The following is a 23,574-nucleotide window of genomic DNA, read 5'->3' on the forward strand; positions in this document are numbered from 1 at the left end:
GGGTAAAAAAAAATAATCAAAGATGATGTATTTCTGTTGGAGTTTTGTAGCAACAAATAACATAAAAAAATCTCAGCTCAGTCTCGGTCATAAAAAATAATTTATTTTGTAGTAATATAATTTTATTACAGTACGATCCAAACTTAATGGCGCCTCGGTACAATGTACAGACAAACAAAAATTAATTTTAGATATTAGCGGGACGGTACGGGTCCTGTGCGCACCCGCACTCGCACCTGCACCTAACTTCCGAACCGCTATTAAGTTTGAATCGAATTGTACTCTTTTAGCTTTTCGCGAGTCTGACTCGAACTTGACTTGTGTGTGCTTTGTACGGCATTATTAAACATATAAAATTATGTTTTTTACAAGTGACAACAAGATAAAGGTGTTTTTTTATTCTAAAATAATACCCTAATTAATAATATACAGGATACGAAGTAAGAAGAAGGTGTTGTTACTCTCCATTTAAAGGTTCCCAATTCGACTCTACTGGACCCTACACCCTAAAAGTTCCGTCATCGACGACGATTAAGTGACGGCGTAATTTATTACTATAAGGTGCCGGAGAATTGGAGATATCGTCTAGGACTGACGACTGAGGACAAGTTCATTGACCCTAACTTATGTTTTTTATCCCTTTCACACCTAACTTGGTATTGCCACTGATAATACGAAATTTTCCCAAGGCTACTATGTATTCTGTGTATTCTGTAATATTATGTGCAAAAGGTTAGATTTTGTACATGAGTTCATTGATAAATTGCCAACAATATCATTCAGAAGCATTGTTATATTTATTATATTGTATGATAATGGGTAATGTTATAGCAACTCTCGGTTTGTCAATGTGGCATATGTGTCAAAAAAATTGCGTCGCTTCGAATATTTAAGTTAATGTTTTTGCAAGGTTATTGCGTATTTAATAAATATTTTCCGAATATAAAGAATGTATTGTATTGTGCAAAATTGCAGAAGTGTTTGGAAACCAAATTCTGACCTATAATTTCACAGGCAAGTGTATATATTTTACGTTATTTACAATATTCCTCAGTACTCATGCATTTACCTGTTTAGAATCATTTTAATTGCAAAAATCGTCAAATTTATCATCATTTTAGTAAGCAGTCATGTTAAGTTCTGTTCCTAATACTTTCATCATTTTTCAACAAGTTTTCAATAACTTTGTAGCCAAAAGTTATCAAGCGTTATTTAAAACTATCATTCTCTACCAAATAAAATCGTATGTACCTATAAAGGTATATTCTTGTAAGTTGAACAGTAACTATAATAAAAATTAGCTTACTGCCCGCGGTTTCGCCCGCTTTGTCGAAATCCTAATAAATTATATACTAAAACCTTCCTCTTAAATCACTCTATCTATTAAAAAAAAGCATTAAAATCCGTTGCGTAGTTTGAAAGATTTAAGCATACAAAGGGACATAGGGAAATAGGGACAGAGAAAGCGACTTTGTTTTATACTATGTAGTGATAGTGATACTGTTAAAAATATATGTCGTTATTATTTATAGACCATGATTTTTAGTTTTTTCTATTTCGAAAAATTCTCAATTTACAAACCAGCATGGTCACCCCACAGAAAGAGACAAAAAACATAACTGACGTCATTCAAGGTCATATTTACATGTTTTAAGCTTCTTGGTGTACCAGACATCTGTGGTGTACATATTGACAATTTGAATTATCAATCAATATGAAAGTTCTGTGGAAAGTTCAAAGTCAGTCACATGTCCAGTGTGACCAGATTCAGTATTTTAATACTTTTTCAGTATATTTCATCGACTTTTCCGAACATCGGTATATTTTTAGGTATATTGCTGGAAGTCAGTATTTTTGGGTATATTTTGGTTGACGTTATGGCAACACCGTCGTGAGTGATCGTCTGAAAGTTGCGACAATGTTTGCGGAATTCCCCGGAACGCGAACATTGGGGACTTTTTCGGATTTATAAATGTTATCTATGAGCAAAGATGAGTAAGTTACAGATATGACAAGAAAGACGGCCGTCGCCGGCGTTGTAGTATTGTAATACTACCTTTACAATTATCAATCAATACATAGTATAAATCAGAGTTGCAGAATGTATGTTCGCCTAAAACTTTACAACTGCTGGACCGATTTTAATGAGGTTTGCACCATTAGATAGAGCGTAATTTCCAGATTGCATACATTGAAATCCGTTGTATTTCATGAATATCAGTTTACAGTGCGACACAAAAGAGATGAAAATAAATGAGGGCGCCACCGTCGCTCATATAGCAACACTGATACTGCGACGCAAGCGATCTTGATACTATAGAATAAAAATCCAAAAATCTATATAATATAATCTAAAATAAATACCGCGATTTAAACCGTTATAATTGTTTCATTGTAGCAATAGTGTAAAATATTTAAGACAAAAATACATTAGTATTTTAATTGACCTACCTAGGTCAAATTTTACTTAAATGTATTTGGAATTAGTTATTTTATAAAAATCGGTCAAGTGTTTAGACTGCAGAGGCGCACATAGAATCAAACATACAAACAAACAAGCATACATGCAGCTCAAACACATTACCCTCTTTCTGGGTCCGTCGGGTAGAAAAAAACAAGGCGATTTGAAAACCACATATTTTTATTTTTTTTGTAGATAAATTTTGTACATTAATATAATTCATCAAAATTTAAATATTCTACTCCTTCAAAGGACTGATCATCAATCTGTTTCGAAGTACTGGCAAGAGGGTACGCGGCATCTTCAGTATCTGTAAATATGATACAGTAAATATGATTTTTTTTCTTATGGTTTGATTGATTAATAGATAGATAGCTGTATGAAAACAGTTATCACTATACTATGTAGTAAAATCTAAACTAGGTACTTTATTTGAGGCTGGTTGGATTGGATATAACTTCTTGACTCAAATTGTGCTGGTCGCACTATAAAAACTAGTTTTTGTTTACATACAAATAACCTCAAATTAAATTGCGAAAACGTAATAATCGCCATACATACATACATTAAACACTCGTCACTAATGGAATATTCTATTTTACGTAGTACTGAGCAAAAATAAATGGAATCTCACCGGTATATTCTGATGTACGTTTGTAAACGTTTTCCAAATCAGTCAATAAATTTCCAGCTTGAAATTCGGACAAACACCGAATAAAAACTTTATACACCACATCACGGACACCGCTACGTTTAACCTTTTTCATGATGACTCCTTTTTTATTTAAATTTCTTGTTCTAAATAACAATTTTATCTCAATAATTCTCCACTTCACGAAAAAAACAAAAAATTTTTATTCAACTTGACAGCTACATTGCCAATTCAGGGTTGCCAGGTAATGAAAAACGAATTAGTTCCAAAATAATTAATTTCATCTCTTTTATGTCGTACTATACCCGGATGAATTCGGGAAGGAATGCTAGTTTATCTATAATTTTCAAAACAAAGTCTAGTTTTTAAGTTTTCAGTTGGATGAATAGATAGTAGTAAAACATATAAGATATTTTATTACTAGTATAAAATCGTCTAATACGGTTCAAGTGAGATGATTGTCTCTTCTGCACTCGACTTAATATTTGAGGACTTTCTTTCGATAATTCGGGAATTTCCCCAAAATAGAAGATGGTTTTTGTCATCATATAAAATATAGAACGCGATTTTCGTTGTTTTTATTTACTTAGTTGCATTCATCAGGACAGCGTATCTAGTTTTCAGCAAAGTTATTTAGCGAAGTGGGAACAAATTCCGGAATTTTCTTTGTGGCTTTCACGTTATATATGGATGATGAGTTCACCGCATTTTGTAAAGCATGCAATGTGAATCTGCAAAGTAGATAAGCATCTATAAAACTAACATTTATTGTGAGGATGAATAATTAAAACGTGTTAAGAAAATCAGTATTTTTATTGGTATATCTGTCATATGTAAGTCGGTATATTTCAGTATTTTTTTGAGGTGCCTCGGTATTTTTGTAAAATTTAATCTGGTCACACTGCACATGTCAGTCAGTACTCAGTAGTCTGCCGAGCTAAATCTTTTAATTGAAATATATATATTGTACATGTGCTCTCGTTTTGGAATTCCAAGGAACCGGCGTCCGGCATCAGTTTATCCACAAGGCATAAACGCGCGCAGCATTAATCAATTGTGCGAGGCACTTCGGCCCTTCGGCGCGCAATTATAGTTCAATCAGGAATCATGTCCTACTACTCTGTGTTTGCAATAACTCTACCTGGATAGAATCAACGAAGCATTCAATACTCTACCTATGTGTTAGTGATTTTGCGAACTGGCTGCTGAGAGCTGTCAGCTACCACTTGACGGCACAGCACTCGGAGTCGGATTTTGGAAGCGGCCATCTTGTGTTATATTGAATATGGCGGTTAGTCACATTGGTTTATCTGAAAAAGTTTATAACTAAGAGTGATAATTACATGTTCAAAGTGTATCTTTTTATCATAAACATGATATATTAAAAATACGTCTTTTTATATAAAGATTTGCATGAATATACGAAGCTCTAAAGAGTTTATAAGTAGGCGTCAGACTTGGGAACTCCACTACACCGAGCCGCCTTTAATTGTATTGATTTTTGTTTGATAATTATAAAGTTTCGCGAAAATGATGATGTATACGGTAAGCCTTTATTCATAATCACTTTGGTATCAAACATGGGTATTAAATAAAATCAAATTATAATCATAACCTCTCAACACCATTTAGACTGAGCTTCTTGCTGCATATTTCTTATGATACAGTTAATTAAGAGAAATTTAAATAATATAAGTACGTTATGTAGGTGCCTAGTCAACGTTTATTTTTGAGCAGAGTTTAGTACATACATGATCTTTGATGGTTGGTTAAGTCGTCGCTTTGGAGCTATTAACTAAAATTGATTAAACTGTAGCTGAATCTGAAGAGATGTAGATGCGTAATGAATGAAGTGAAAAAGATGTTGGAGACAAATTGTTAAATTTGCCTTTTCACCATAGCTTCTTAACAGCACAGTTTAATTAACGGTGAATATTTTTATAAAAAATTTGGTATTAATGTTTTCGATCTACATTAGACCTTTTATATGAAGAGGCATAGCAGAAATATTAGTGGGGCCATTTAATATAGAAACTAGTTGATTAATGTTCTGCTGTTTGCAGTCATACGGTCTAATGTACCTTCATACCTCTACGAAAAATTATCCTGGTTGGGAAATTCGGACACGGTATACAGAACAAGGGCGTCTTTATTTGGATTAGCTATGCCTCGACACAACACCATGGCATTCAGAGGTGCCTTTAAATATCGAGCAACTAAATGTTGGAACAATTTGCCTCCACCATTGCGAAATAAAAGCAGTTTGCCGAGCTTTCGTAATGGATTCAAAAAATTTATAATACAGCAACAAATCAGCCAACCTTAGTTGCTCTTTAATAATATATATATATATATATATATATATATATATATATATATATAAATAAGGCAATATTATTTTATTTATTTTATTTTATGTTATTTTATTATTTTTATCAGTTTATTTACTTTTATCGTATTATATAATTATAGGATATATGAGTAAATAGTATATGAGTGGCTTATGTATTATATAGTAGGTACGCACATTTTATATATGTATATAGCACATTTGCATAGATACAGTATTTGTTATTCAGTATTTGTGTAATGGATATAAATATTGAAATGTATGTAAGTATAATATTGTTTATAAATCAAGCGACTTATAATTTTGTAGCCTCTATCGCTGCAAACGTCAGTTGCGATATGGGAGCCACTGAAAATCAGTGCTGCGGCTTTAAGGCCGCAGATTTCCTGAGTGGTCTATCCCTATCCAACACACGTGATCCATTCAACCACACTCATTATGTTTTTTTTACTTTAAATGCACGACAAACATCCTTTTTTTATTTTTTTGTAATTTTCATTGTCTGTTTTTTTTTGTTTGTTACACATTGCATTGTTGTTTTTTTTTTTCTGTATTTCTGTATTGTTAATATTTGTATTGTTTTTTATCTATGTGTGTTGGATTAAATGTATTTTCTTTCTTTCTTTTCTTTCTAATGAAATGGTAGATCTAAGGTAACTCCCAATGTCCCATATAATAAGTACTATTTAATATATTAAGCCAAACATATGCAGTCACCGTTCATGTTCACCGTTCATTCATGTTCAGTCACCGTTTGTTGTCAGAGTGGCCCCACAACTCTGCTCATCTGATCAACTTTTTTTGTCTTCCTCTTTTTCTTTGGGAGTCCATTCCATTATGACCCTTGTCTATCGGTCCAAGAATACCAGTATTGTTGAAGTAATCCTTCTAGTTCTATTTTAAAACATTCTATCAATGTTATATTGGATATATGTTATCAATCACATTTTATTCACTATAGGGAACTAGTACTGAGCAGGACACTCGCTTCAGCGACAAGGAGAAGAAGCTAATGAAGCAAATGAAGTTTGGTGACTGTTTGACCCAGCAGGTAATAAAAGGTCTTTCAAATAATAAATAATAAGAGATAGTAAATATTAAATATATAGATCTTTAAACTAACATATCTCTACTATGTGAATTTTTTTAATCTATATTTTGTTTTATAATCTATATAGGTGGACATGTCCAAGGTGAAGCTGGATGTTTTGAAGCCATGGATCACTCAGAGGATCACTGAAATACTGAAGATGGAAGATGATGTCGTCATTGAATATGTCAACAATCAATTGGAGGAAAAGGTGACTTATTTTATGTATTTATATTTTATATCGAGAAGTCATGTATGTAATCATTGCAGTTTCTTTGAAAAATTTTTATTTTTTATAATGGGCTAGAAGAGCTGTTGTGAATTAAAAGAAACTGCAATTGAAGTATTTATTCAATTGTATATATTGATTGCGTATGGCTATTTTTATGGTCGCCGGTTAGCGTGCCGCCGCCAGCCAGCAGCCAACGCCGCCCGCTGCCGCCGCGCGCCTCTTCGTCCTTGCGGAGGCCATTAGCATTTCCAATCGGTATTTACGGGGAAATTTAGTATTTAATGCTAACTCAGTTAATTATTTATCCGACATAAATGTTCGCCTCACAAGGAACAAGTCTAAAATGTATAAGAACAAGGCCTTCAGAGAAAGACATGACTCGTGGTATGGAAGTGTCCCAGTTAGGCTTTGCGGTCAGCATAATGTGGTTGTGTTCGCAAAACCCTTACAGATTCGAAGAAAAGAAGAAAGAAGCGTAAGCAGTCTGCGTGCTTCGATGCAGTTCTGCGTTCCGGTCATCGAGCAGCGTTCGTGACATCGCCTTTGGAGTTCTCTTCGCGGCGTCTTCATGCTGTCTTCTCTTCGCTGCTGAAGCCATCTCATCATCACAAACAACGATTATAATGACGTATATAATGTTTCAAGCTTCCCTACCCGAGTCATTTTATATTTGCTCTTAAACAACAATCCAATGAGAATGCGCTCTGATCGTCTTCCTGAAATAAAAAAATGTTAATACAAATATACATACAATACAATGATATCTTGAAAGAGGCTGTAAAGGACAACCGTTAGGAACGTTTGATTGTTTGAGTGTGTGGATCATTAATGATGTCTTTTTTTCTTTCCCGATCTGTCTCCTCACCCCAGTTTCCTTGCCCCAAGAAGATGCAGATCAATTTAACGGGATTTCTCAATGGGAAGAATGCGAGGCTGTTTATGGGGGAATTGTGGGAGTTGCTGCTGAGCGCCCAGGCCAGTGAAAATGGTATACCCGAATCGTTCACTCAGCAGAAGAAAGAAGAAATCAAAAAGAGGATGGTTAGTATTGAGTGGTTTGAATGTTATAACTTGAAGTTGAAAATCTATACTAATACTAGCGGTCCGCCCCGGCTTCGCCCGTGGTACATATGAAAAATAGATGTTGGCCGATTCTCAGACTTACCCGATATGCACAGAAAATTTCATGAGAATCGGTCCACCCGTTTCGGAGGAGTATGCAGACTAACATTGTGACACGAGAATTTTATATATAAGATTATAAAGCTGAAGAGTATGCTTGTTTGTTTGTTTGAATGCGCTAATCTCAGAAACTACTGGTCGGATTTGAAAAATTCTTTCGGTGTTAGATAGTCTATTTATCGAGGAAGGCTATAGGCTATATATCATCACGCTAAGACCAACAGGAGTGGAGCAATGCGGGTGAAACCGCGAGGAACAGCTAGTTATTAATAAGAGAGTTAACCTTATAATTAATATCGATTTATGAAACATGGTGTTTTACAGGAAGAGCAGCAAAAGGACAAGGAGAAAGACAGGGACAGGCGTCGCTCGCGGTCTCGCTCGCGCTCGCGGCGGTCGCGCGACCGGCGCCGCTCCAGGTCTCGGTCGCGAGATCGATCCAATGACAGGAAGTGAGTGCTTGCAATTATGAACTACTAGGTTTCTGCCCGCGGCTTCGCTCGCGTTTTCAAAGAAAATCCCGCATAGTTCCCGTTCCCGTGGGATTTCCGGGATAAAACTTATCCTATGTGTTATTCTGATGTATAAGCTATATTGTGGTAAAGTTTCATTCAAATCCATTCAGTAGTTTTTACGTGAAAGAGTAACAAACATCCATACTTACAAACTTTCGCCTTTATAATAGTAGTAGGATGTTTCTTTTTTGGTTGCTGCTGATAACAACCATTTACATAATTAATGTGGCACAAGAATATAAATGAAAGAAATTGACTGAAGCTATAATATTGAGTGTCCAAATCTGCCTATATTTGATAAAATAATTCTATTTTTTAGGGATGTAACGATACATGATTTTGCCGATACGATACCGATACCGATATTTGTAGTAATGTATCGGCGATACCGATACCGATACCGATATCGATGGCTTGGTAGAAAAATAAATAGTGAATTATGCATAAAAAGTTACCAACATTTAACAGAGACTCAACTGTTAATCGTATTCTTTTAAATAAAAATGCCAAATCAAAAAACAACAAAACCATTATTATTTTACAAAGTCAGTTAAACTTTAAGTAATACACATACAATCAGTACCTAATAAAAGTTTACTATTGGTAGTTTTTTCAGAAAACTAAGTGCGCACGCGCGGGCGGCCTTCCGCATCGTTCATTGGGCGCAGTTTTTTGAATTGTTTGATATCGGTATCGGTTGTTTTATTATCGCCGATACCGATATATCGGCTTGCCGATTAATCGGCCGATATATCGGTATCGGTATCGGTATCGTTACATCCCTACTATTTTTGTTTAGGTTTAATTAAAAAACAGTTGAAGTCAAATTTGTATTTTAAACAAACATACAGGCAGTACATTTATTTTATTTAAATTAAATAGCAAAGTAAAAATGTTATTTTCTTTCATAAGGTATCGCAGCGGTGGCAGCCCCCGTCGAGGCCGGCGCAGGTCACGTGACCGCAGTCAGCCGAAGACGACTCATGTCGATGAAATTAAACTACCAGAACCAAAAGGTAAAAATGTTGTGTGGTTTTATGAAACCACGGTAAAAGTGGAACTGTTTGAACGGTTCCAAACACTGCTTTATACCTACTCGGCAGCCGACCGTCACGCGACATGCGCTACACAGACCAAAAAGTTTGAGACGATGTAATAAAAGTTTCACTTTAATAACTTGTTAATCATACATTCATGTTCATTCATAATTGATAAAATTTGCATAGACTTGGCAGGATGCTTTGATGATATAAATTTTCATGCTAAAAAATTACTATGTTGTATGGGTAGTAATAATATAACAACAATTAAGGACAACAATGTGTTGTATAATTTAGACAAGTCTATTCACATGAATAATAATATATGAACAGTATTAATGAAGAATGTGTGCTATCACGCTTTCCCTGCCAATAATTTATGTAACTGATTTATTTTAATTTTCCAACAAAATATAAAAATATTAAATAGTAATAATGTAAAAATGCATACATTGATATTTAGTTTTATAGCATTTTGCATGCTTTATAAATGAGAATTTTTTAAAGAATAGAAAAAAATTGTCACGAGGATTCGAACCCGCGTCTTTCACCTGGCGAATCTTAATTTTTAAGATTTTTTAATTATTAAAATATAAAACGGTAGCAATATTGATGAACACCTAAGAGCTAGTGCGCACGAGCAACTTTGTCTCCGCAACTATTTTGTCTCCGCAACTATTATGTCTCTCCACCCATGGGCTAGTATGAAAGTGCGCGCACGTAGCGACGCAACTCCCCATACAAATTGATGGGAGAGACAAAATAGTTGCGGAGACAAAGTTGCTCGTGCGCGCTAGCTCTTAGTGGCTTTGTAACAGTGCTCTTTATTATTTCGATTAGAAAACGGAAAATCGCCAGAGAAGCAAGAGGAAGCGGAAGTTAAAGTAGAGAATCACGTGGAGCAGAACAACCATCTCGACGAGTCGTCGAAGGAGGAGCCAGTCGCGGAGATTCAAGATGTCGAAGAGAAGAAAGAGCCCGCTAAGTCAAGATCCGCATCGCCAGCTCAGTAAGTTGATTAGGAAACTAGCTTTCCGCCCGCGGCTTCGCCCGCGTTTTCAAAGAAAAACCCGCATAGTTCCCGTTCCCGTGGGATTTCCGGGATAAAACCTATCCTATGTGTTAATCTAAGCTACCATCTATATGTGTGCTAAATTTCATTGTAATCGGTTCAGTAGTTTTTACGTGAAAGAGTAACAAACATCCATACATCCATACATCCATACATCCATACATCCATACTTACAAACTTTCGCCTTTATAATAGTATTAAGATTAAGATATGTATCTAATGGGCCCTCTTCACTATGGGCAGCGTTGGGCGAGTAGAGGAAATCACGATTGTGTAGAGCCTAAATGTCTATGGTCGGCCGCCATTGTAGATGTTTATTCATAATCCCTGTAATGGCAGCAACATTGATGAGCATTTGTTGGGCCAACGCTGCCCATTGTGAAAAGGGCCCATAATCGCCGTAATGGCAGCAAACATAGACAAGTGTTCGTTGATTGTTCAAGATTACATTTAAAAAAAATTGGTTGTTTGTAAAGTAGGTTTACGATCGAGATGTTTACGTGATAACGTCTTATTGGTGGCAGCGCTCGAGATGAGACGGGAGATCGGTCCGTCTCTCTCTCGTTATACCTGCGATCGCGCTCGTGAGGTTTTGGTGTGACACAAGTTTCTGAACATGTCACCCGACTAAAACGATTTTAAAAACGTTATCACGTTAAAACAGAAGTGTGCTCAATAGTTCATTTTATTGTAGGTCCGTAACTGAAAAGGAGAATGAAGAAAAGCCAGCTGAGAAGAAGCATCGTTCAGACAGCGAACGCCGTTCATCGTCGGCGTCTTCACGTGAGTATTTTATTTATTTAATTTATCTTTAAACATCATTAACATTTTTTGGGTCAGCGTTACTTAAGTATAATCGCGAAATACCAAAAGTTTCATAGAATTAACATAAGTTATGTAAGGGCAAGGTCGATGTACGAAATTCTTCGTAGTTCGCGACCATGCTATATAAATATACGATTTAGCGTTGTTCAATATTCACTAGTTACACAATAAGTATGATGAACAAATTTTATAATTATCCAGGGGGAAGTATTAAGAAGCCAGCGTCACACAAGAAGCGTCACTATCGTTCCAACAGAGACTCTTCTACCAGTGTCAGTCCGCGGCGTAGCTCTCGTAGAGAAAGGTAAATTTTGTTAAATCTTTTGACGTGACAACGTCTTATAATTCGATAGAGCCGGCTGCACGCACGAAAAAACATGACTCATGCGGCGTTACCTCGCTCTGAGGCGTTCCATGTAAGGCTTGAAGTGCAAGCGAGAGCGCGGAACGAGCGACAAAGAAGCCCAATCAGATGTTGTCACGTTCAACTATCGTCAGTAAAGGACATTACAGACAACCATTTTTTAATTTAGGGATAACTTTGAATTTAATTCACTAACTGTATATTGAGCCTATCAGAATATAATAATTAAAGAAAAGTTGTGAAAAAAAAGAGTATCCATAGTCAATCTCCATAGTCAAATCCATAGTCAAATCCATAGTTCAAGCATAAATATCATAATAGCTGTATGGTTAGTTTCACATACCTACCCATTTTGAGACCAGAAAAGTGTAGTAATAAAACGTAAACTAGTTTTTTCTTATAAAAAATAAAATTAAAGAAACAATACCATCAATACTGACCGGTTGGCTGGGTTGGTAGTGGCCCTGCCTTCCAAGCCAGAGGTTGTGGGTTTGATTCCCATCCGGGGCACATATTTTTGTGATGAACATAGATGTTTGCTCTGTGTCTGGGTGTTAATTATATATATAAGTATTTATTTTAAATTATTTATGTATGTTTATCAGCCATATTCTGGTTTTCTTAACAAAAGCGAAAGCTTAGTATGGGATCAGATTGTGCTGTGTGTTTAAATTGTCCTGAAATATATATTTGTTTATTTATTTAATCCATACTAATATTATAAATGCGAAAGTAACTCTGTCTGTCTGTCTGTTACTCAATCACGCCTAAACTACTGAACCAATTTGCATGAAATTTGGTATGGAGATATTTTGATACCCGAGAAAGGACATAGGCTACTTTTTACCCCGGGACATAGGATAGGTTTTATCCCGGAAATCCCACGGGAACGGGAACTATGCGGGTTTTTCTTTGAAAACGCGGGTGAAGCCGCGGGCGGAAAGCTAGTTATCTATATAAGTATTTATTTTAAATTATTTATGTATGTTTATCAGCCATCTGGTTTCCATAACAAAAGCGAAAGCTTAGTATGGGATCAGATTGTGTTGTGTGTGATAATTGTCCTGAAATATTTATTAAAGTGAAACTTTTATTACATCGTCTCAAACTTTTTGGTCTGTGTAGCGCATGTCGAGCGTGACGGTCGGCTGCCGAGTAGGTATAAAGCAGTGTTCGGAGTCATTATCGTACAAATACGATAATTTTGTGCCTAAGTTTCATTTTTACCGTGGTTTCATAAAACCACACAACATTTTTTTGTTTCATGTATAATTTTCACATTAACTTAATTTTTGCAGGAGTAAGTCTCGTCACCGCAGCAGCCGCAGGCGATCCATCGAGCGGCGCGAGCGAGACCGCGAGCGGGAACGGGAGAGGGAGAGGGAAAGAGAGAGGGAACGCAGGCGGAGGGAGCGAGAGAGGAGAGAAAGGTTTTTGTCTTTTTCATACTTATTATAGTATTTTCTGATGTTTGATTTTACGCGAGTATTATACATTTAGAAATTAAAGACTTTTTAACGGATTTTAAACGCGATTTATTCATTCTATTATTTTCCCGACGTTTCGAACACTTTACAGCGAGCGTGGTCACGGGGAGACTGAAAATAATAGAATGAATGAATCGCGTTTAAAATCCGTTAAAAAGTCTTTAATTTCTAATACTTATTATATTTATTATTCCTACTTATTATTACTAGTGCACATTTCTCTTGAGATACTGGTGCTCATGCTTTATTAGTGGTTTTTCAACTTGATGAAGTAATAACAATCTTGCCATTATAATTATTGTTGTGTGTGAGCACCAGTTATATTTTTGATATTCAATTAAAGTATTCAAATTGTTAAAGTTATATCCATTTAATGTTAATAGCTTTTTCAATTTTTATTTTCTCTCATAATGTATTATTTTCATTTGGACCTCTCGAATATTGTTATAAATTAAAAAAAAAAAATAGTAGATGAGATAACGTAAAACGGATTCAGGTCACGCGAACGTCGACGATCGCTTGAAAGACGTAGAAGGTCCTGTTCACGCTCTCGACGACGTTCTAGAGACAGGTAATAATAATTATTTCCTTCTTTTTTTATCTTCTTTCCTTTCACATCATTAAAGTACTTTTTGTTCGCATTCCTTACACCCATTTTCGACGCATCCGCATCGTCAAATAGTTTATGTAGTCTGTATATTTTATCTATTTATATAGACTACAAGCCCGCATAGGACAAAAATATGGGTCAAATGAACCACCAGGGGACATATCTAGAACGATAGCAGAGCAAAAAATAATAAGATTCATCACTATGCCGTCACTTGTAAGCTGTCCAACTGAGTGCAGATGAGAATTGAAAAGTACAGGTAGACTCGGTAAATTTTGGTCATATATTTTTGTACGGCATTCTTAACCATCGATAGATCCATTAAAAATAATAAGAAACCGCTCAGTGCCGTACAAAAATGGTGGTCCACCAAGTCGGAATTTTTATTTAATTTCCGAGAGTTACCGGGGGTAAATTTGGTCATTTGACCATGTACGGCATCTGTGTCATACTATTGCTATACTGCTTTTAATCCATTATTCCGCAACGCCGTACAAAAATCATGGGGACAAGGGGAAAAAATCGAGAGTTGTAATCCCCTCTCTTTCCCCACTCCAGGGGGTCATTTGACTAAGTACGGCTTCGGTTCCAAAACATTATCTAGCACTCAAAAGTACTATTAAAAGCAATGCCGTCAAAAAATAATTGTTCTTTTAAATGTATACCAATAATCATCTTAATTTCATCGAATTCTTGATATAAAGAGCTGTAAGGTCATTTGACCCTGTACGGGAACTTTTTTTTTAACATGATATTGTAAAATTCAATTGTTGTATAGTATTGCCGTTCAAAAGAAACCGTTCTAAAAAAAGTTATAGAGAAATGCAAAACCAGAAAGTTTGATAAAGTTTAAACATCGTAGATTAATGAAATATAATAGTTTTCTACACTTTATCCGTTGTTTTAAATAGTATTAACATAGATAAATTAGGAAAAAACGATGCCGTACATTTTTGTGCAGACCACATCTTTTAGGCTGATGAAAGCGACGAAAGCTACAATTTTAAGAGTGCTTTATGGCCATTTGATACAGTACGGCATTAACATATTTTTACCCAACTACGGCAAAGCAAAAGGAGAGTTATGGTTTTGACAGGTCATGTATGTATGTTCATCTATTCCCTCGTAACTTCTAAACTACTTATCAGAATTCGACAAATGACATATCATTAGAGGCGTCTGAATTGTTCACTGGATAACCAACGACCAGCTAGCTAAAGGCTATATGGGGTTTCACAAAATCTAATGTGGCGCCCTCTAGCGGACAAAACATACAGAGTAAAAAAATAAAGTTAAGATAAATATGCAGTGTTTGGTATCATTTGAAAGCGCTTTACTTGTACATTTTGAATATGTATATATTACTAGCATTTGCTTGTGACTTTACCTGTATTCATGGACTGATTGCATATAATTCACATCTTTTCGTTCATAGCTTTTTTATTAGTTCATCAATTTAACGGAGTCCATTCCACCTGACTCCGACTTTCCAAGGTGATAATTAACCACCTCGAGCTTCTTAATATTAATGTATATTTATATTTTATTATAAAAACTAGCGGTCCGCCCCGGCTTCGCCCGTGGTACATATTTACGTTTTCTCTACATAAGAACCATCCTCGTACTTCAAGGAATATAATAGAAAAGAATTATCGAAATCGGTTCAGCCGTTCACTCGTGATGCCGTGACAACGCGAAACGGGTGCAGACCCGCCGCCTTTTTATAGCTCCCGCCGCGAAGCGCGCTGATACACAAAAATAATCCTTATGGCATGATTCTGTATTCACGCGCGATGACTTATAGCGTATTTCATGTATAACTTTGGTGTTTCTACACCGATTTACATGATTCTTTTACTATAACCTGCCCAGGAGTATGAAGAATAATTGTGCCAAATTTGGCTAATATCCGTCGTGTAGTTTTTGTTTCTATAACGAATATACAGACAGACAGACAAACAGACAGACAAAAATTTTACTGATTGCATTTTTGGCATCAGTAGCGATCCCTTATCACCCCTTCATAGTTTTTTTTTAAATATATTTCATGTACAGAATTGGCCTCTCTACAGATTTATTATAAGTATAGATATAAAGCAAACATTTCGTTATATGGATTTTTTTCTTTTTCAGATTTTTCCCCTTTGAACCAACGAAAATGTACGGCACATGAAAAAATATTATCTATGCATAAAATACTTTAAAAATAAATTCATTTCGTGTTGTGTCAAATGACCCCCTGGAGTGGGGAAAGAGAGGGGATTACAACTCTCGATTTTTTCCCCTTGTCCCCATGATTTTTGTACGGCGTTGCGGAATAATGGATTAAAAGCAGTATAGCAATAGTATGACACAGATGCCGTACATGGTCAAATGACCAAATTTACCCCCGGTAACTCTCGGAAATTAAATAAAAATTCCGACTTGGTGGACCACCATTTTTGTACGGCACTGAGCGGTTTCTTATTATTTTTAATGGATCTATCGATGGTTAAGAATGCCGTACAAAAATATATGACCAAAATTTACCGAGTCTACCTGTACTTTTCAATTCTCATCTGCACTCAGTTGGACAGCTTACAAGTGACGGCATAGTGATGAATCTTATTATTTTTTGCTCTGCTATCGTTCTAGATATGTCCCCTGGTGGTTCATTTGACCCATATTTTTGTCCTATGCGGGCTTGTAGTCTATAATATTCTTGCAAAAATGCTTTATTCATATTTTCCATAAATCATTAAGAAAAAATAATAATAATTAACCATACTCATAACTTGGAATAATGTTAATTAACAAATTAGTTATACTATGATAAGGCTATTTTGGGTTTTGAATAAAACTGAATTATGCATTGTTATATATAATTACTTATCTCAGATTCACATGGAAAACTATTGAAAGAATTATAGTATTTGGACGTAAAATAACTTATTTTCTCTCTCATAGTGAGTTATCGTGATTTGGACCTGTCGAATATACTTACTGTTAATAATCCTAAACAGCCTTATCACACTACTATAGTATATTTTTTTATAGTCAAATTTATAACTTCATATCAAGTCATTATGAAAGATTATCAGCCTTCTTAACGCTTGTCTATCCTATTGTAATAATGTTTCATAAACTTGAGAGGTTTTTAAGCTTTTCTGTATTTCTTTTATGTAGAGCTATAAAGAGGTCATTTGTAATTTGTCTTGACCTTCAAATATTTTGATGTAAGAGGATGTTGTTATTTTAAAGGCTTTGTCAGACAGGACGCGTAATTAGCGCGCGTCAGAGCGTTAAGTTGACGCCGCGATATGACGCTAAGATGTGTTCTACTACCATCGTAGAATACCGTCAAACAGAGCGCCGGCGCTAGCAGTACGCAACGCTCTGTCGCGGCGTTAGGACGCTTTAACGTCGGGTGTTGTATTTTTTTACAAATTTTATTTTAGCGTCGGAGTTAATAGGCGTAAAATAATAATAAAATACTGCATAATGACCGAAAATTTGATAGAATTGGTTAGAAAATATCCATGCTTATATAATACGAAGGATAGTTCATATAAACTATAAAGATATATCAATGAAGGCAAAATTGTGGGCACAAATCGGAGAAGAAATTAATGAAACTGGTAAGTAAAAAATTCTTCCGACTCCGGAGTTAATATCGCTGTATCTTGTTTTGTTCGTAAGTAATAATTATGTAAACAACATGCAGCTTTAATATTATCAATTGCTGTGTCCTAACGCGCGCTAAAGCGTTCTGTTTGACGAAGCCTCGCGCGACGTTAAAACAGGACGCTGTAGCGCTACTACGCAGCGATAAAATACGCGTCCTATCTGACAAAGCCTTAAATGATGAATTTGATATTTTGGTTTAATTTTTTAAATCTTCTTCTCTTATATATAAAAATGAATTGCAAAATGTGTTGGTAAGCGCATAACTCGAGAACGGCTGAACCGATTTCGATAATTCTTTTTTTATTATATTCCTTGAAGTACGAGGATGGTTTTTATGTAGAGAAAACGTAAATATGTACCACGGGCGAAGCCGGGGCGGACCGCTAGTGCTTTATAAATATAAATCTGGTGGAATCACGGGTGCCCGAATTGGTCAGGCATCAGCCCCGGATTGGCGGTTCGTATCCGGCCTCGTGATCGAATTTTTTCTCTATTCTTTAAAAAATTATATTTTCATTGATCACAAAACCATCAACCAGTTATTGAGGTGGCAAATGTTTGTTTAAAATTCATTTTTTAACCCAATTGACAACTTCTACATATTTTTTTTATATTGACATATTTTCCGTTTAGCTTATCCATCAGTTAGAATGACCAATAAGAGACAAGATTAAGATTTAAGGTGAAATTCACGTCATCAGAAAAATAATTGTATCCATTCAGTTGTAAAAGCATATTATTTGTCTACTATTGTTTTACAAATTGGCTTCCTCAACAAATTTCAATACTAGTAAATGTTTTGTCCTTCGTCTAAAGGTCGTAAGCTCTTGGAGCCACAAAGCCATACTTAGTATTTTATAAGATTTTTGGTACTATAATTAATAATTCTGTACTAATAATGAAAACTCGACTCCACGGATTTCTAAGAAAACGTGATATGCTAGGTTATAACAGGCTACTGAAATCTCGCCTTGTAGCTAGGTGAATAAACAACAAACAGCAGATTATTTAATCTGTTATCTATAAAAAAAAATTGGTTGTTTGTAAAGTAGGTTTACGATCGAGATGTTTACGTGATAACGTCTTATTGGTGGCAGCGCTCGAGATGAGACGGGAGATCGGTCCGTCTCTCTCTCGTTATACCTGCGATCGCGCTCGTGAGGTTTTGGTGTGACACAAGTTTCTGAACATGTCACCCGACTAAAACGATTTTAAAAACGTTATCACGTTAAACCAGACAGACCACCGTAAGACCACCTCCTCGGTACAGTGGTTGACGCGTGAGCGTAACACCGAGGGGTCCTGGGTTCGATTCCCGGTGGAGACGAAGAAAAAAAAAATGTCTCGGTCTGGTAGGACACAGAAGGCTAATCACCTACTTGTCCCTAAAGAAAAGCGATCAGTGAAACAGATATGTATAATACATCTGCCCCTTACCCCACTAGGGGACATGGGACTTCACTTTCACTTTTATCACGTTAAAAAAGTTAGGTTATTGAATGTGTGCACGTTGTCAGGTCGCGCCGCCGCTCTCGGTCGCGCCGCCGCTCGCGCTCGCTGCGCCGCTCCGGGCGACGGTCCCGCGACAGGCGCTCCCGGGACAGGCGCTCGAGGGACAGACGCTCCAGGGATCGGTCCAGGTGATGTGAAACATTCACGCCTTTAGTATAGGTCGCGTCATGTAAAAAGAACGCTGTCGGTTAAGCTGCGCATTGGCGATTTATTGGTCTATTTGGTGTTATGAGGTGGTATAAGAATAACAAATATGTAGTTGCGAAGCCACGACTCGAGAGCCTACTTCAAAAATAAAATAAGCAGCAAATAACTTTCGTGCTAAACTCGATACATGCCAAAACACACCCCATCACTTTCATCCAGCGTTCTTTTTACATGATTCGCGTTATACAGGGTGTCCAGTGGCAGATTTCAATGTTTGAGGGCTTGTAAAAAAAGAAGTATTAAGTATTTCTAAAAAAAATATTTTTATTAAAGTCAAAAGAAGATGAGTGCGGATTTTATCTCCTGAAAATTACATTTTCCAAATGCCGCCCTTCTACTCTCACACACTCCTCAATCTATTCCACATGTTGAGAAAAACTTGTTTGCAAAGTGAACTGGGAATTCTGTTTATTTCAGCCCGGATATTTTCCTTCAGTTGTCTTATGGTTGTTGGATTTGATTGGTAAACCACAGTTTTTAGATAGCCCTACAAGAAAAAGTCACATGGACTTAAGTCTGGTGACCTGGGTGGCCACGGGATGGTGCCGTTTCGGGATATGTGTTTTTCAGGAAATAACTGCCGCACTGAATTCATTGACACATTAGCAGTATGAGCCGTAGCAAATCTTGAATAATCTGAATTTAGTATGGATGGAGCTTAACCTTTTTTCACATAATGACCTGAAAAACGATTTAGGAATTCCCAATATCGAGGAACGTGTGCGAAGTGATAAACGAGGATTTTCAATTACAGAATTCATAACAAGTTTAATGTTTTCTATCGTGGATACTGATGGTGCTGGTCCCGACCTAGGGTTATTAATGACTGAACCTGTAGCCCTAAACCTTGCTAGCCACGACTGTATCAAATTTATCGAAGGTCCATCTCTTAAACGATGAATTTGATAATGGTTATTAAACCGACGGCATGTTTTCGCCAGCGAAATCACCCGAAAAGTATGCCTCAATAGCATAAGCGCGATGCTCTCCGCTCCACTGCTCCATGGCGACTAAAAAATCCGCAGAACTCACGCGCAGAATGACACCCCCCGCGTCCCCCTCGCATGTCGCGTTTTAAAACTAGAAGCGTTCAAACATTGAAATCTGCTGCTGGACACCCTGTACATCGACGCATTCGCGTGCGGCAGCGAAACAACGAAAAATCTGTCAGTAGTGTGGCAGGATTTCGCATATGATATGTCTCTAGCACATAGATAGATGAAATAGTTGCGTCCATAGAGATCTAGAGAGATGCCAATCGCTTGCGCTGAGTTCGAAACCGTGTCTCATTACAAATTTACGCACACAACTGCAGTAAACAATATCAAAACAATACTTCGCGTTGTGTGCGTGTCATCACACAAAAATATGAGAGCGACTATTCGTTCGCACACTAGATTGTAAGTGACGTACGTATACAGCACCACTACAGCTTGTTCTTTTTTTGGGCATATTGCTGCGACACTGGCCCCGCCCCGTAACCATATCTCCCTTTAGTTTCTGTGATCTGTGATTAACGCCTTTAGTACACCGACGCATTCGCGTGCGGCAGCGAAACAACGAAAAATCTGTCAGTAGTGTTGCAGGATTTCGCATATGATATGTCTCTAGCACATAGATAGATGAAATAGTTGCGTCCTTGTCAGTATTTTTTCGCAAGGAACTGCGAAATGGCCATTACACAGACGCATTGCGAAAACATTGCTGTGTACTAACGTTCCGCAGATATTTCGCTACGCAGTAGTTTCGCAGAGATTCGCTGCCGCACGCGAATGCGTAGGTGTACTAACGGCGTTAGTATCAAAAGTTTTTTCTTTAAACCAAAAGTGAATTTTACTGATTTCACTTTCACTGATTTCACCGATTTTGCTGGTGTGCATGTGGTCATAAAGGCAGCCGGTACAGTTATGGCGGAGCGCAACTCAGAGAATTTTTCATTGTCAAAATATTATCGACATTGTCCTCATTAAAATTGTCCTAAAAAAATAAGTTAAAACCTATGAGTTATTTGTTACAAAATACATTGATTGATTTTAGATATATTTAATGCAACAACTAATTAGTTTCTTTTTTATTAAAAAACAGGGATAGAAGATCAAGGGATCGCACTAAGGACAGAAGGTCAAGGGATAGGAAGTCCCGTGACAGGAGATCTAGCGACCTCATTAAAGAGCGATTAGAGAAATCTGTTTCTATTCCGCGTAAAGGTAAGCTGTTTAGGACTGTTTAGATTCATAACATATATTTTCGAATATTAAGGTTTTACTTACCATTTTTTTTTGTTTTGTTGCAGAAAATCTAGACAAACTTCGCCCCAAGTCAATAGAGCGGGTTTCTTTACCTCAGGAAGAAGTAAAGGTTCAAGTATCTAGTTCAAGTCGAGAGTCGTCAGTTGCTAATGATAAATCTGCCACTCAGGAAGACATTGTGGTAAAATCTACTCACTTGTCTGATGAAGACGACTTTATTCCTATACCTACGTTGAGAGAGTATTCGAGGAGCCTCAGTCGTACTCCGTCTCCTTTCGTTAGGAGACATAAAACATCTAAGAAATCAGATAGATCCGCTGATGAGGCGTCAGAAAAAGAACAGGAACAACAAGAATCCAGAAAGCAAGAAGTCGAAGAAATTAAGAAACCGAAACGGAAAGCAAAGCCATCTGAGTCTGAAAGCGAAAGTAGTGAAGAGGTACCTAAGTCGAAAGGAAAGGCCAAACTTAAGCGTAAAGAAAAAGGCACGTCAAAAAGGTCTAAAAAATCCAAAAAAGAAACTTCTTCTAGTGATAGTGACTCTGACGATTCTTCGTCCAGCGATTCAGAAGATGATAGGAAAAAGAAAAGCAAGAAGACTTCCAAGAAAAAGTTGGCAAAGAAGTCTCGCAAGAAGAGGGCTCGTTCTTCGAGTTCTGATTCTAGTTCTGAAGAAGAGGTGAAACATAAGAGCTCTAAATCCAAACAAAAGAACATTCCAGAAGAATCGGATAGTGATAAAAAAGGAAAGAAACGTAAAGATTTAAGCATGGAAAGATCTAAATCTGACAAAGGTGATATTAAGCAGAGCAAGTCTAAGAAACCTGAAAACTCAGAAGACTCAAACGATGATAGTTCGGAGAGTGATGAAAAGTCGAACAGAAAGAAGAATAAGCATGAATCATCATCAGAAAAAGATGTACGGCGTAAAAAAGCTGATGCTTCCAAAGCAATTTCCCCCGAAGTGTCGAAATCGCGACGGGATGATAAATCTGGAAAACCGAAGCAAACCGAGGAGATAAAATCAAAATCTCGCGATGACTCTGAAAAGAAGGGTAAAAAACGTGAAAAGGAAGATTCATCATCAGACAGTGATCAAGTGGCTAAGAAAAAAGCGAGGAAGAAAGTATCCGAGTCAGATTCTGACTCTGAAAGTGATGAGCCCAAAAAATCTAAGAGGGCTAAAAAGCACAAGAAGCATTCAAAGAAACATAAGAAGCATAAGAAACATAAAAAAGCATCAAAAAAGAAGGACGATTCTTCTGAAAGTGAGGAGGCGGAAGAGGAAGATGAGGGAAAAGTCAACAATGAGGATTTGGAAAAAAAGCTTCGCGAAAGAGCTCTTAAGTCTATGAAGAAACAAACTAGTGTTTCCGGATCCGACTAAATTAAGTTTTATCCAAATTTAAATATTTTGAGTATTTATACTTATGTATGTTGCGTACAAACAATTTATGAATTTGTATGATCCATTTCATAGAAAAGGTATGAATTATATTTTAAATGTTTGTACCCACCTCACAAGTGTAGACGTAATATTCTGATTTACACTGTCAACAAGAAAATGGAAACATGTAATTTTTAAGTATGACTATTTCTTCGTTAGTAATAAAGTTTGCAAAATAGAAATGCTTCTTCTGTTATATAACTTTTTACAGATCATTCCCTAATTTAAACTAGTACAAGTATATATTGGATGAAAATCCAAATTACACAACTTAGGTATAACTCTAAAACCACTAATTATTAGACCGGGAGATATTGACACAAAATTTCGAGTCATTTGTTTCAGGATGGCGGTTCTACAGGGGTCTTAGTACGCAATGACAAAAAGAAAAATGATGGTGTGAACGCTTGTACCGGCGGCTTAGTCGCGTGGGCGTTAGTCGAACTCGTCGGAAAAATAGTGAAAAGTCAAACGATTTGTAACACAAAAATTTTAGAATTTACCGATAGCCCATAAAAAAGAAGTAGGCGGTAGTGTCATGCCATACTTTTCCGGTATGACTTACAGCCCGCTATACCGACGCGAATGTGTTGATTTAAATAAAACAATTATT

At 36.5% G+C, this 23,574-nt stretch overlaps 1 protein-coding gene across 4 annotated transcripts; it reads left to right on the forward strand.

The window, feature by feature from the left end:
- Positions 1-4,028: 4,028 nt before the first annotated feature.
- On the forward strand, positions 4,029-23,143 carry Srrm1 (Serine-arginine repetitive matrix 1). Of its 4 annotated transcripts, none has more exons than XM_089700791.1 (14): positions 4,029-4,404; positions 6,425-6,514; positions 6,642-6,764; positions 7,656-7,826; positions 8,292-8,419; positions 9,395-9,498; positions 10,363-10,531; positions 11,289-11,377; positions 11,621-11,723; positions 13,082-13,213; positions 13,767-13,841; positions 19,064-19,186; positions 21,351-21,472; positions 21,559-23,143. In XM_089700791.1, the coding sequence occupies exons 1-14, from the start codon at positions 4,399-4,401 to the stop codon at positions 22,899-22,901; spliced, it is 2,778 nt and encodes a 925-aa protein (XP_089556917.1). In that variant the 5' UTR covers positions 4,029-4,398; the 3' UTR covers positions 22,902-23,143. The 4 variants fall into 4 exon arrangements, with proteins under 4 accessions (XP_089556917.1, XP_089556916.1, XP_089556918.1 ...); XM_089700790.1 differs by lacking the exon at positions 4,029-4,404 and adding an exon at positions 4,411-4,658; XM_089700792.1 differs by lacking the exons at positions 4,029-4,404; positions 13,767-13,841 and adding an exon at positions 4,411-4,658.
- The last annotated feature ends 431 nt before the right edge of the window (positions 23,144-23,574 follow it).

This window comes from Colias philodice, chromosome 11 (assembly GCF_061535455.1).
Source record: "Colias philodice isolate Cphi_HAF_F1 chromosome 11, ilColPhil1 Martin Lab GWU primary, whole genome shotgun sequence".
In the NCBI taxonomy this organism is placed as follows: domain Eukaryota; kingdom Metazoa; phylum Arthropoda; class Insecta; order Lepidoptera; family Pieridae; genus Colias; species Colias philodice.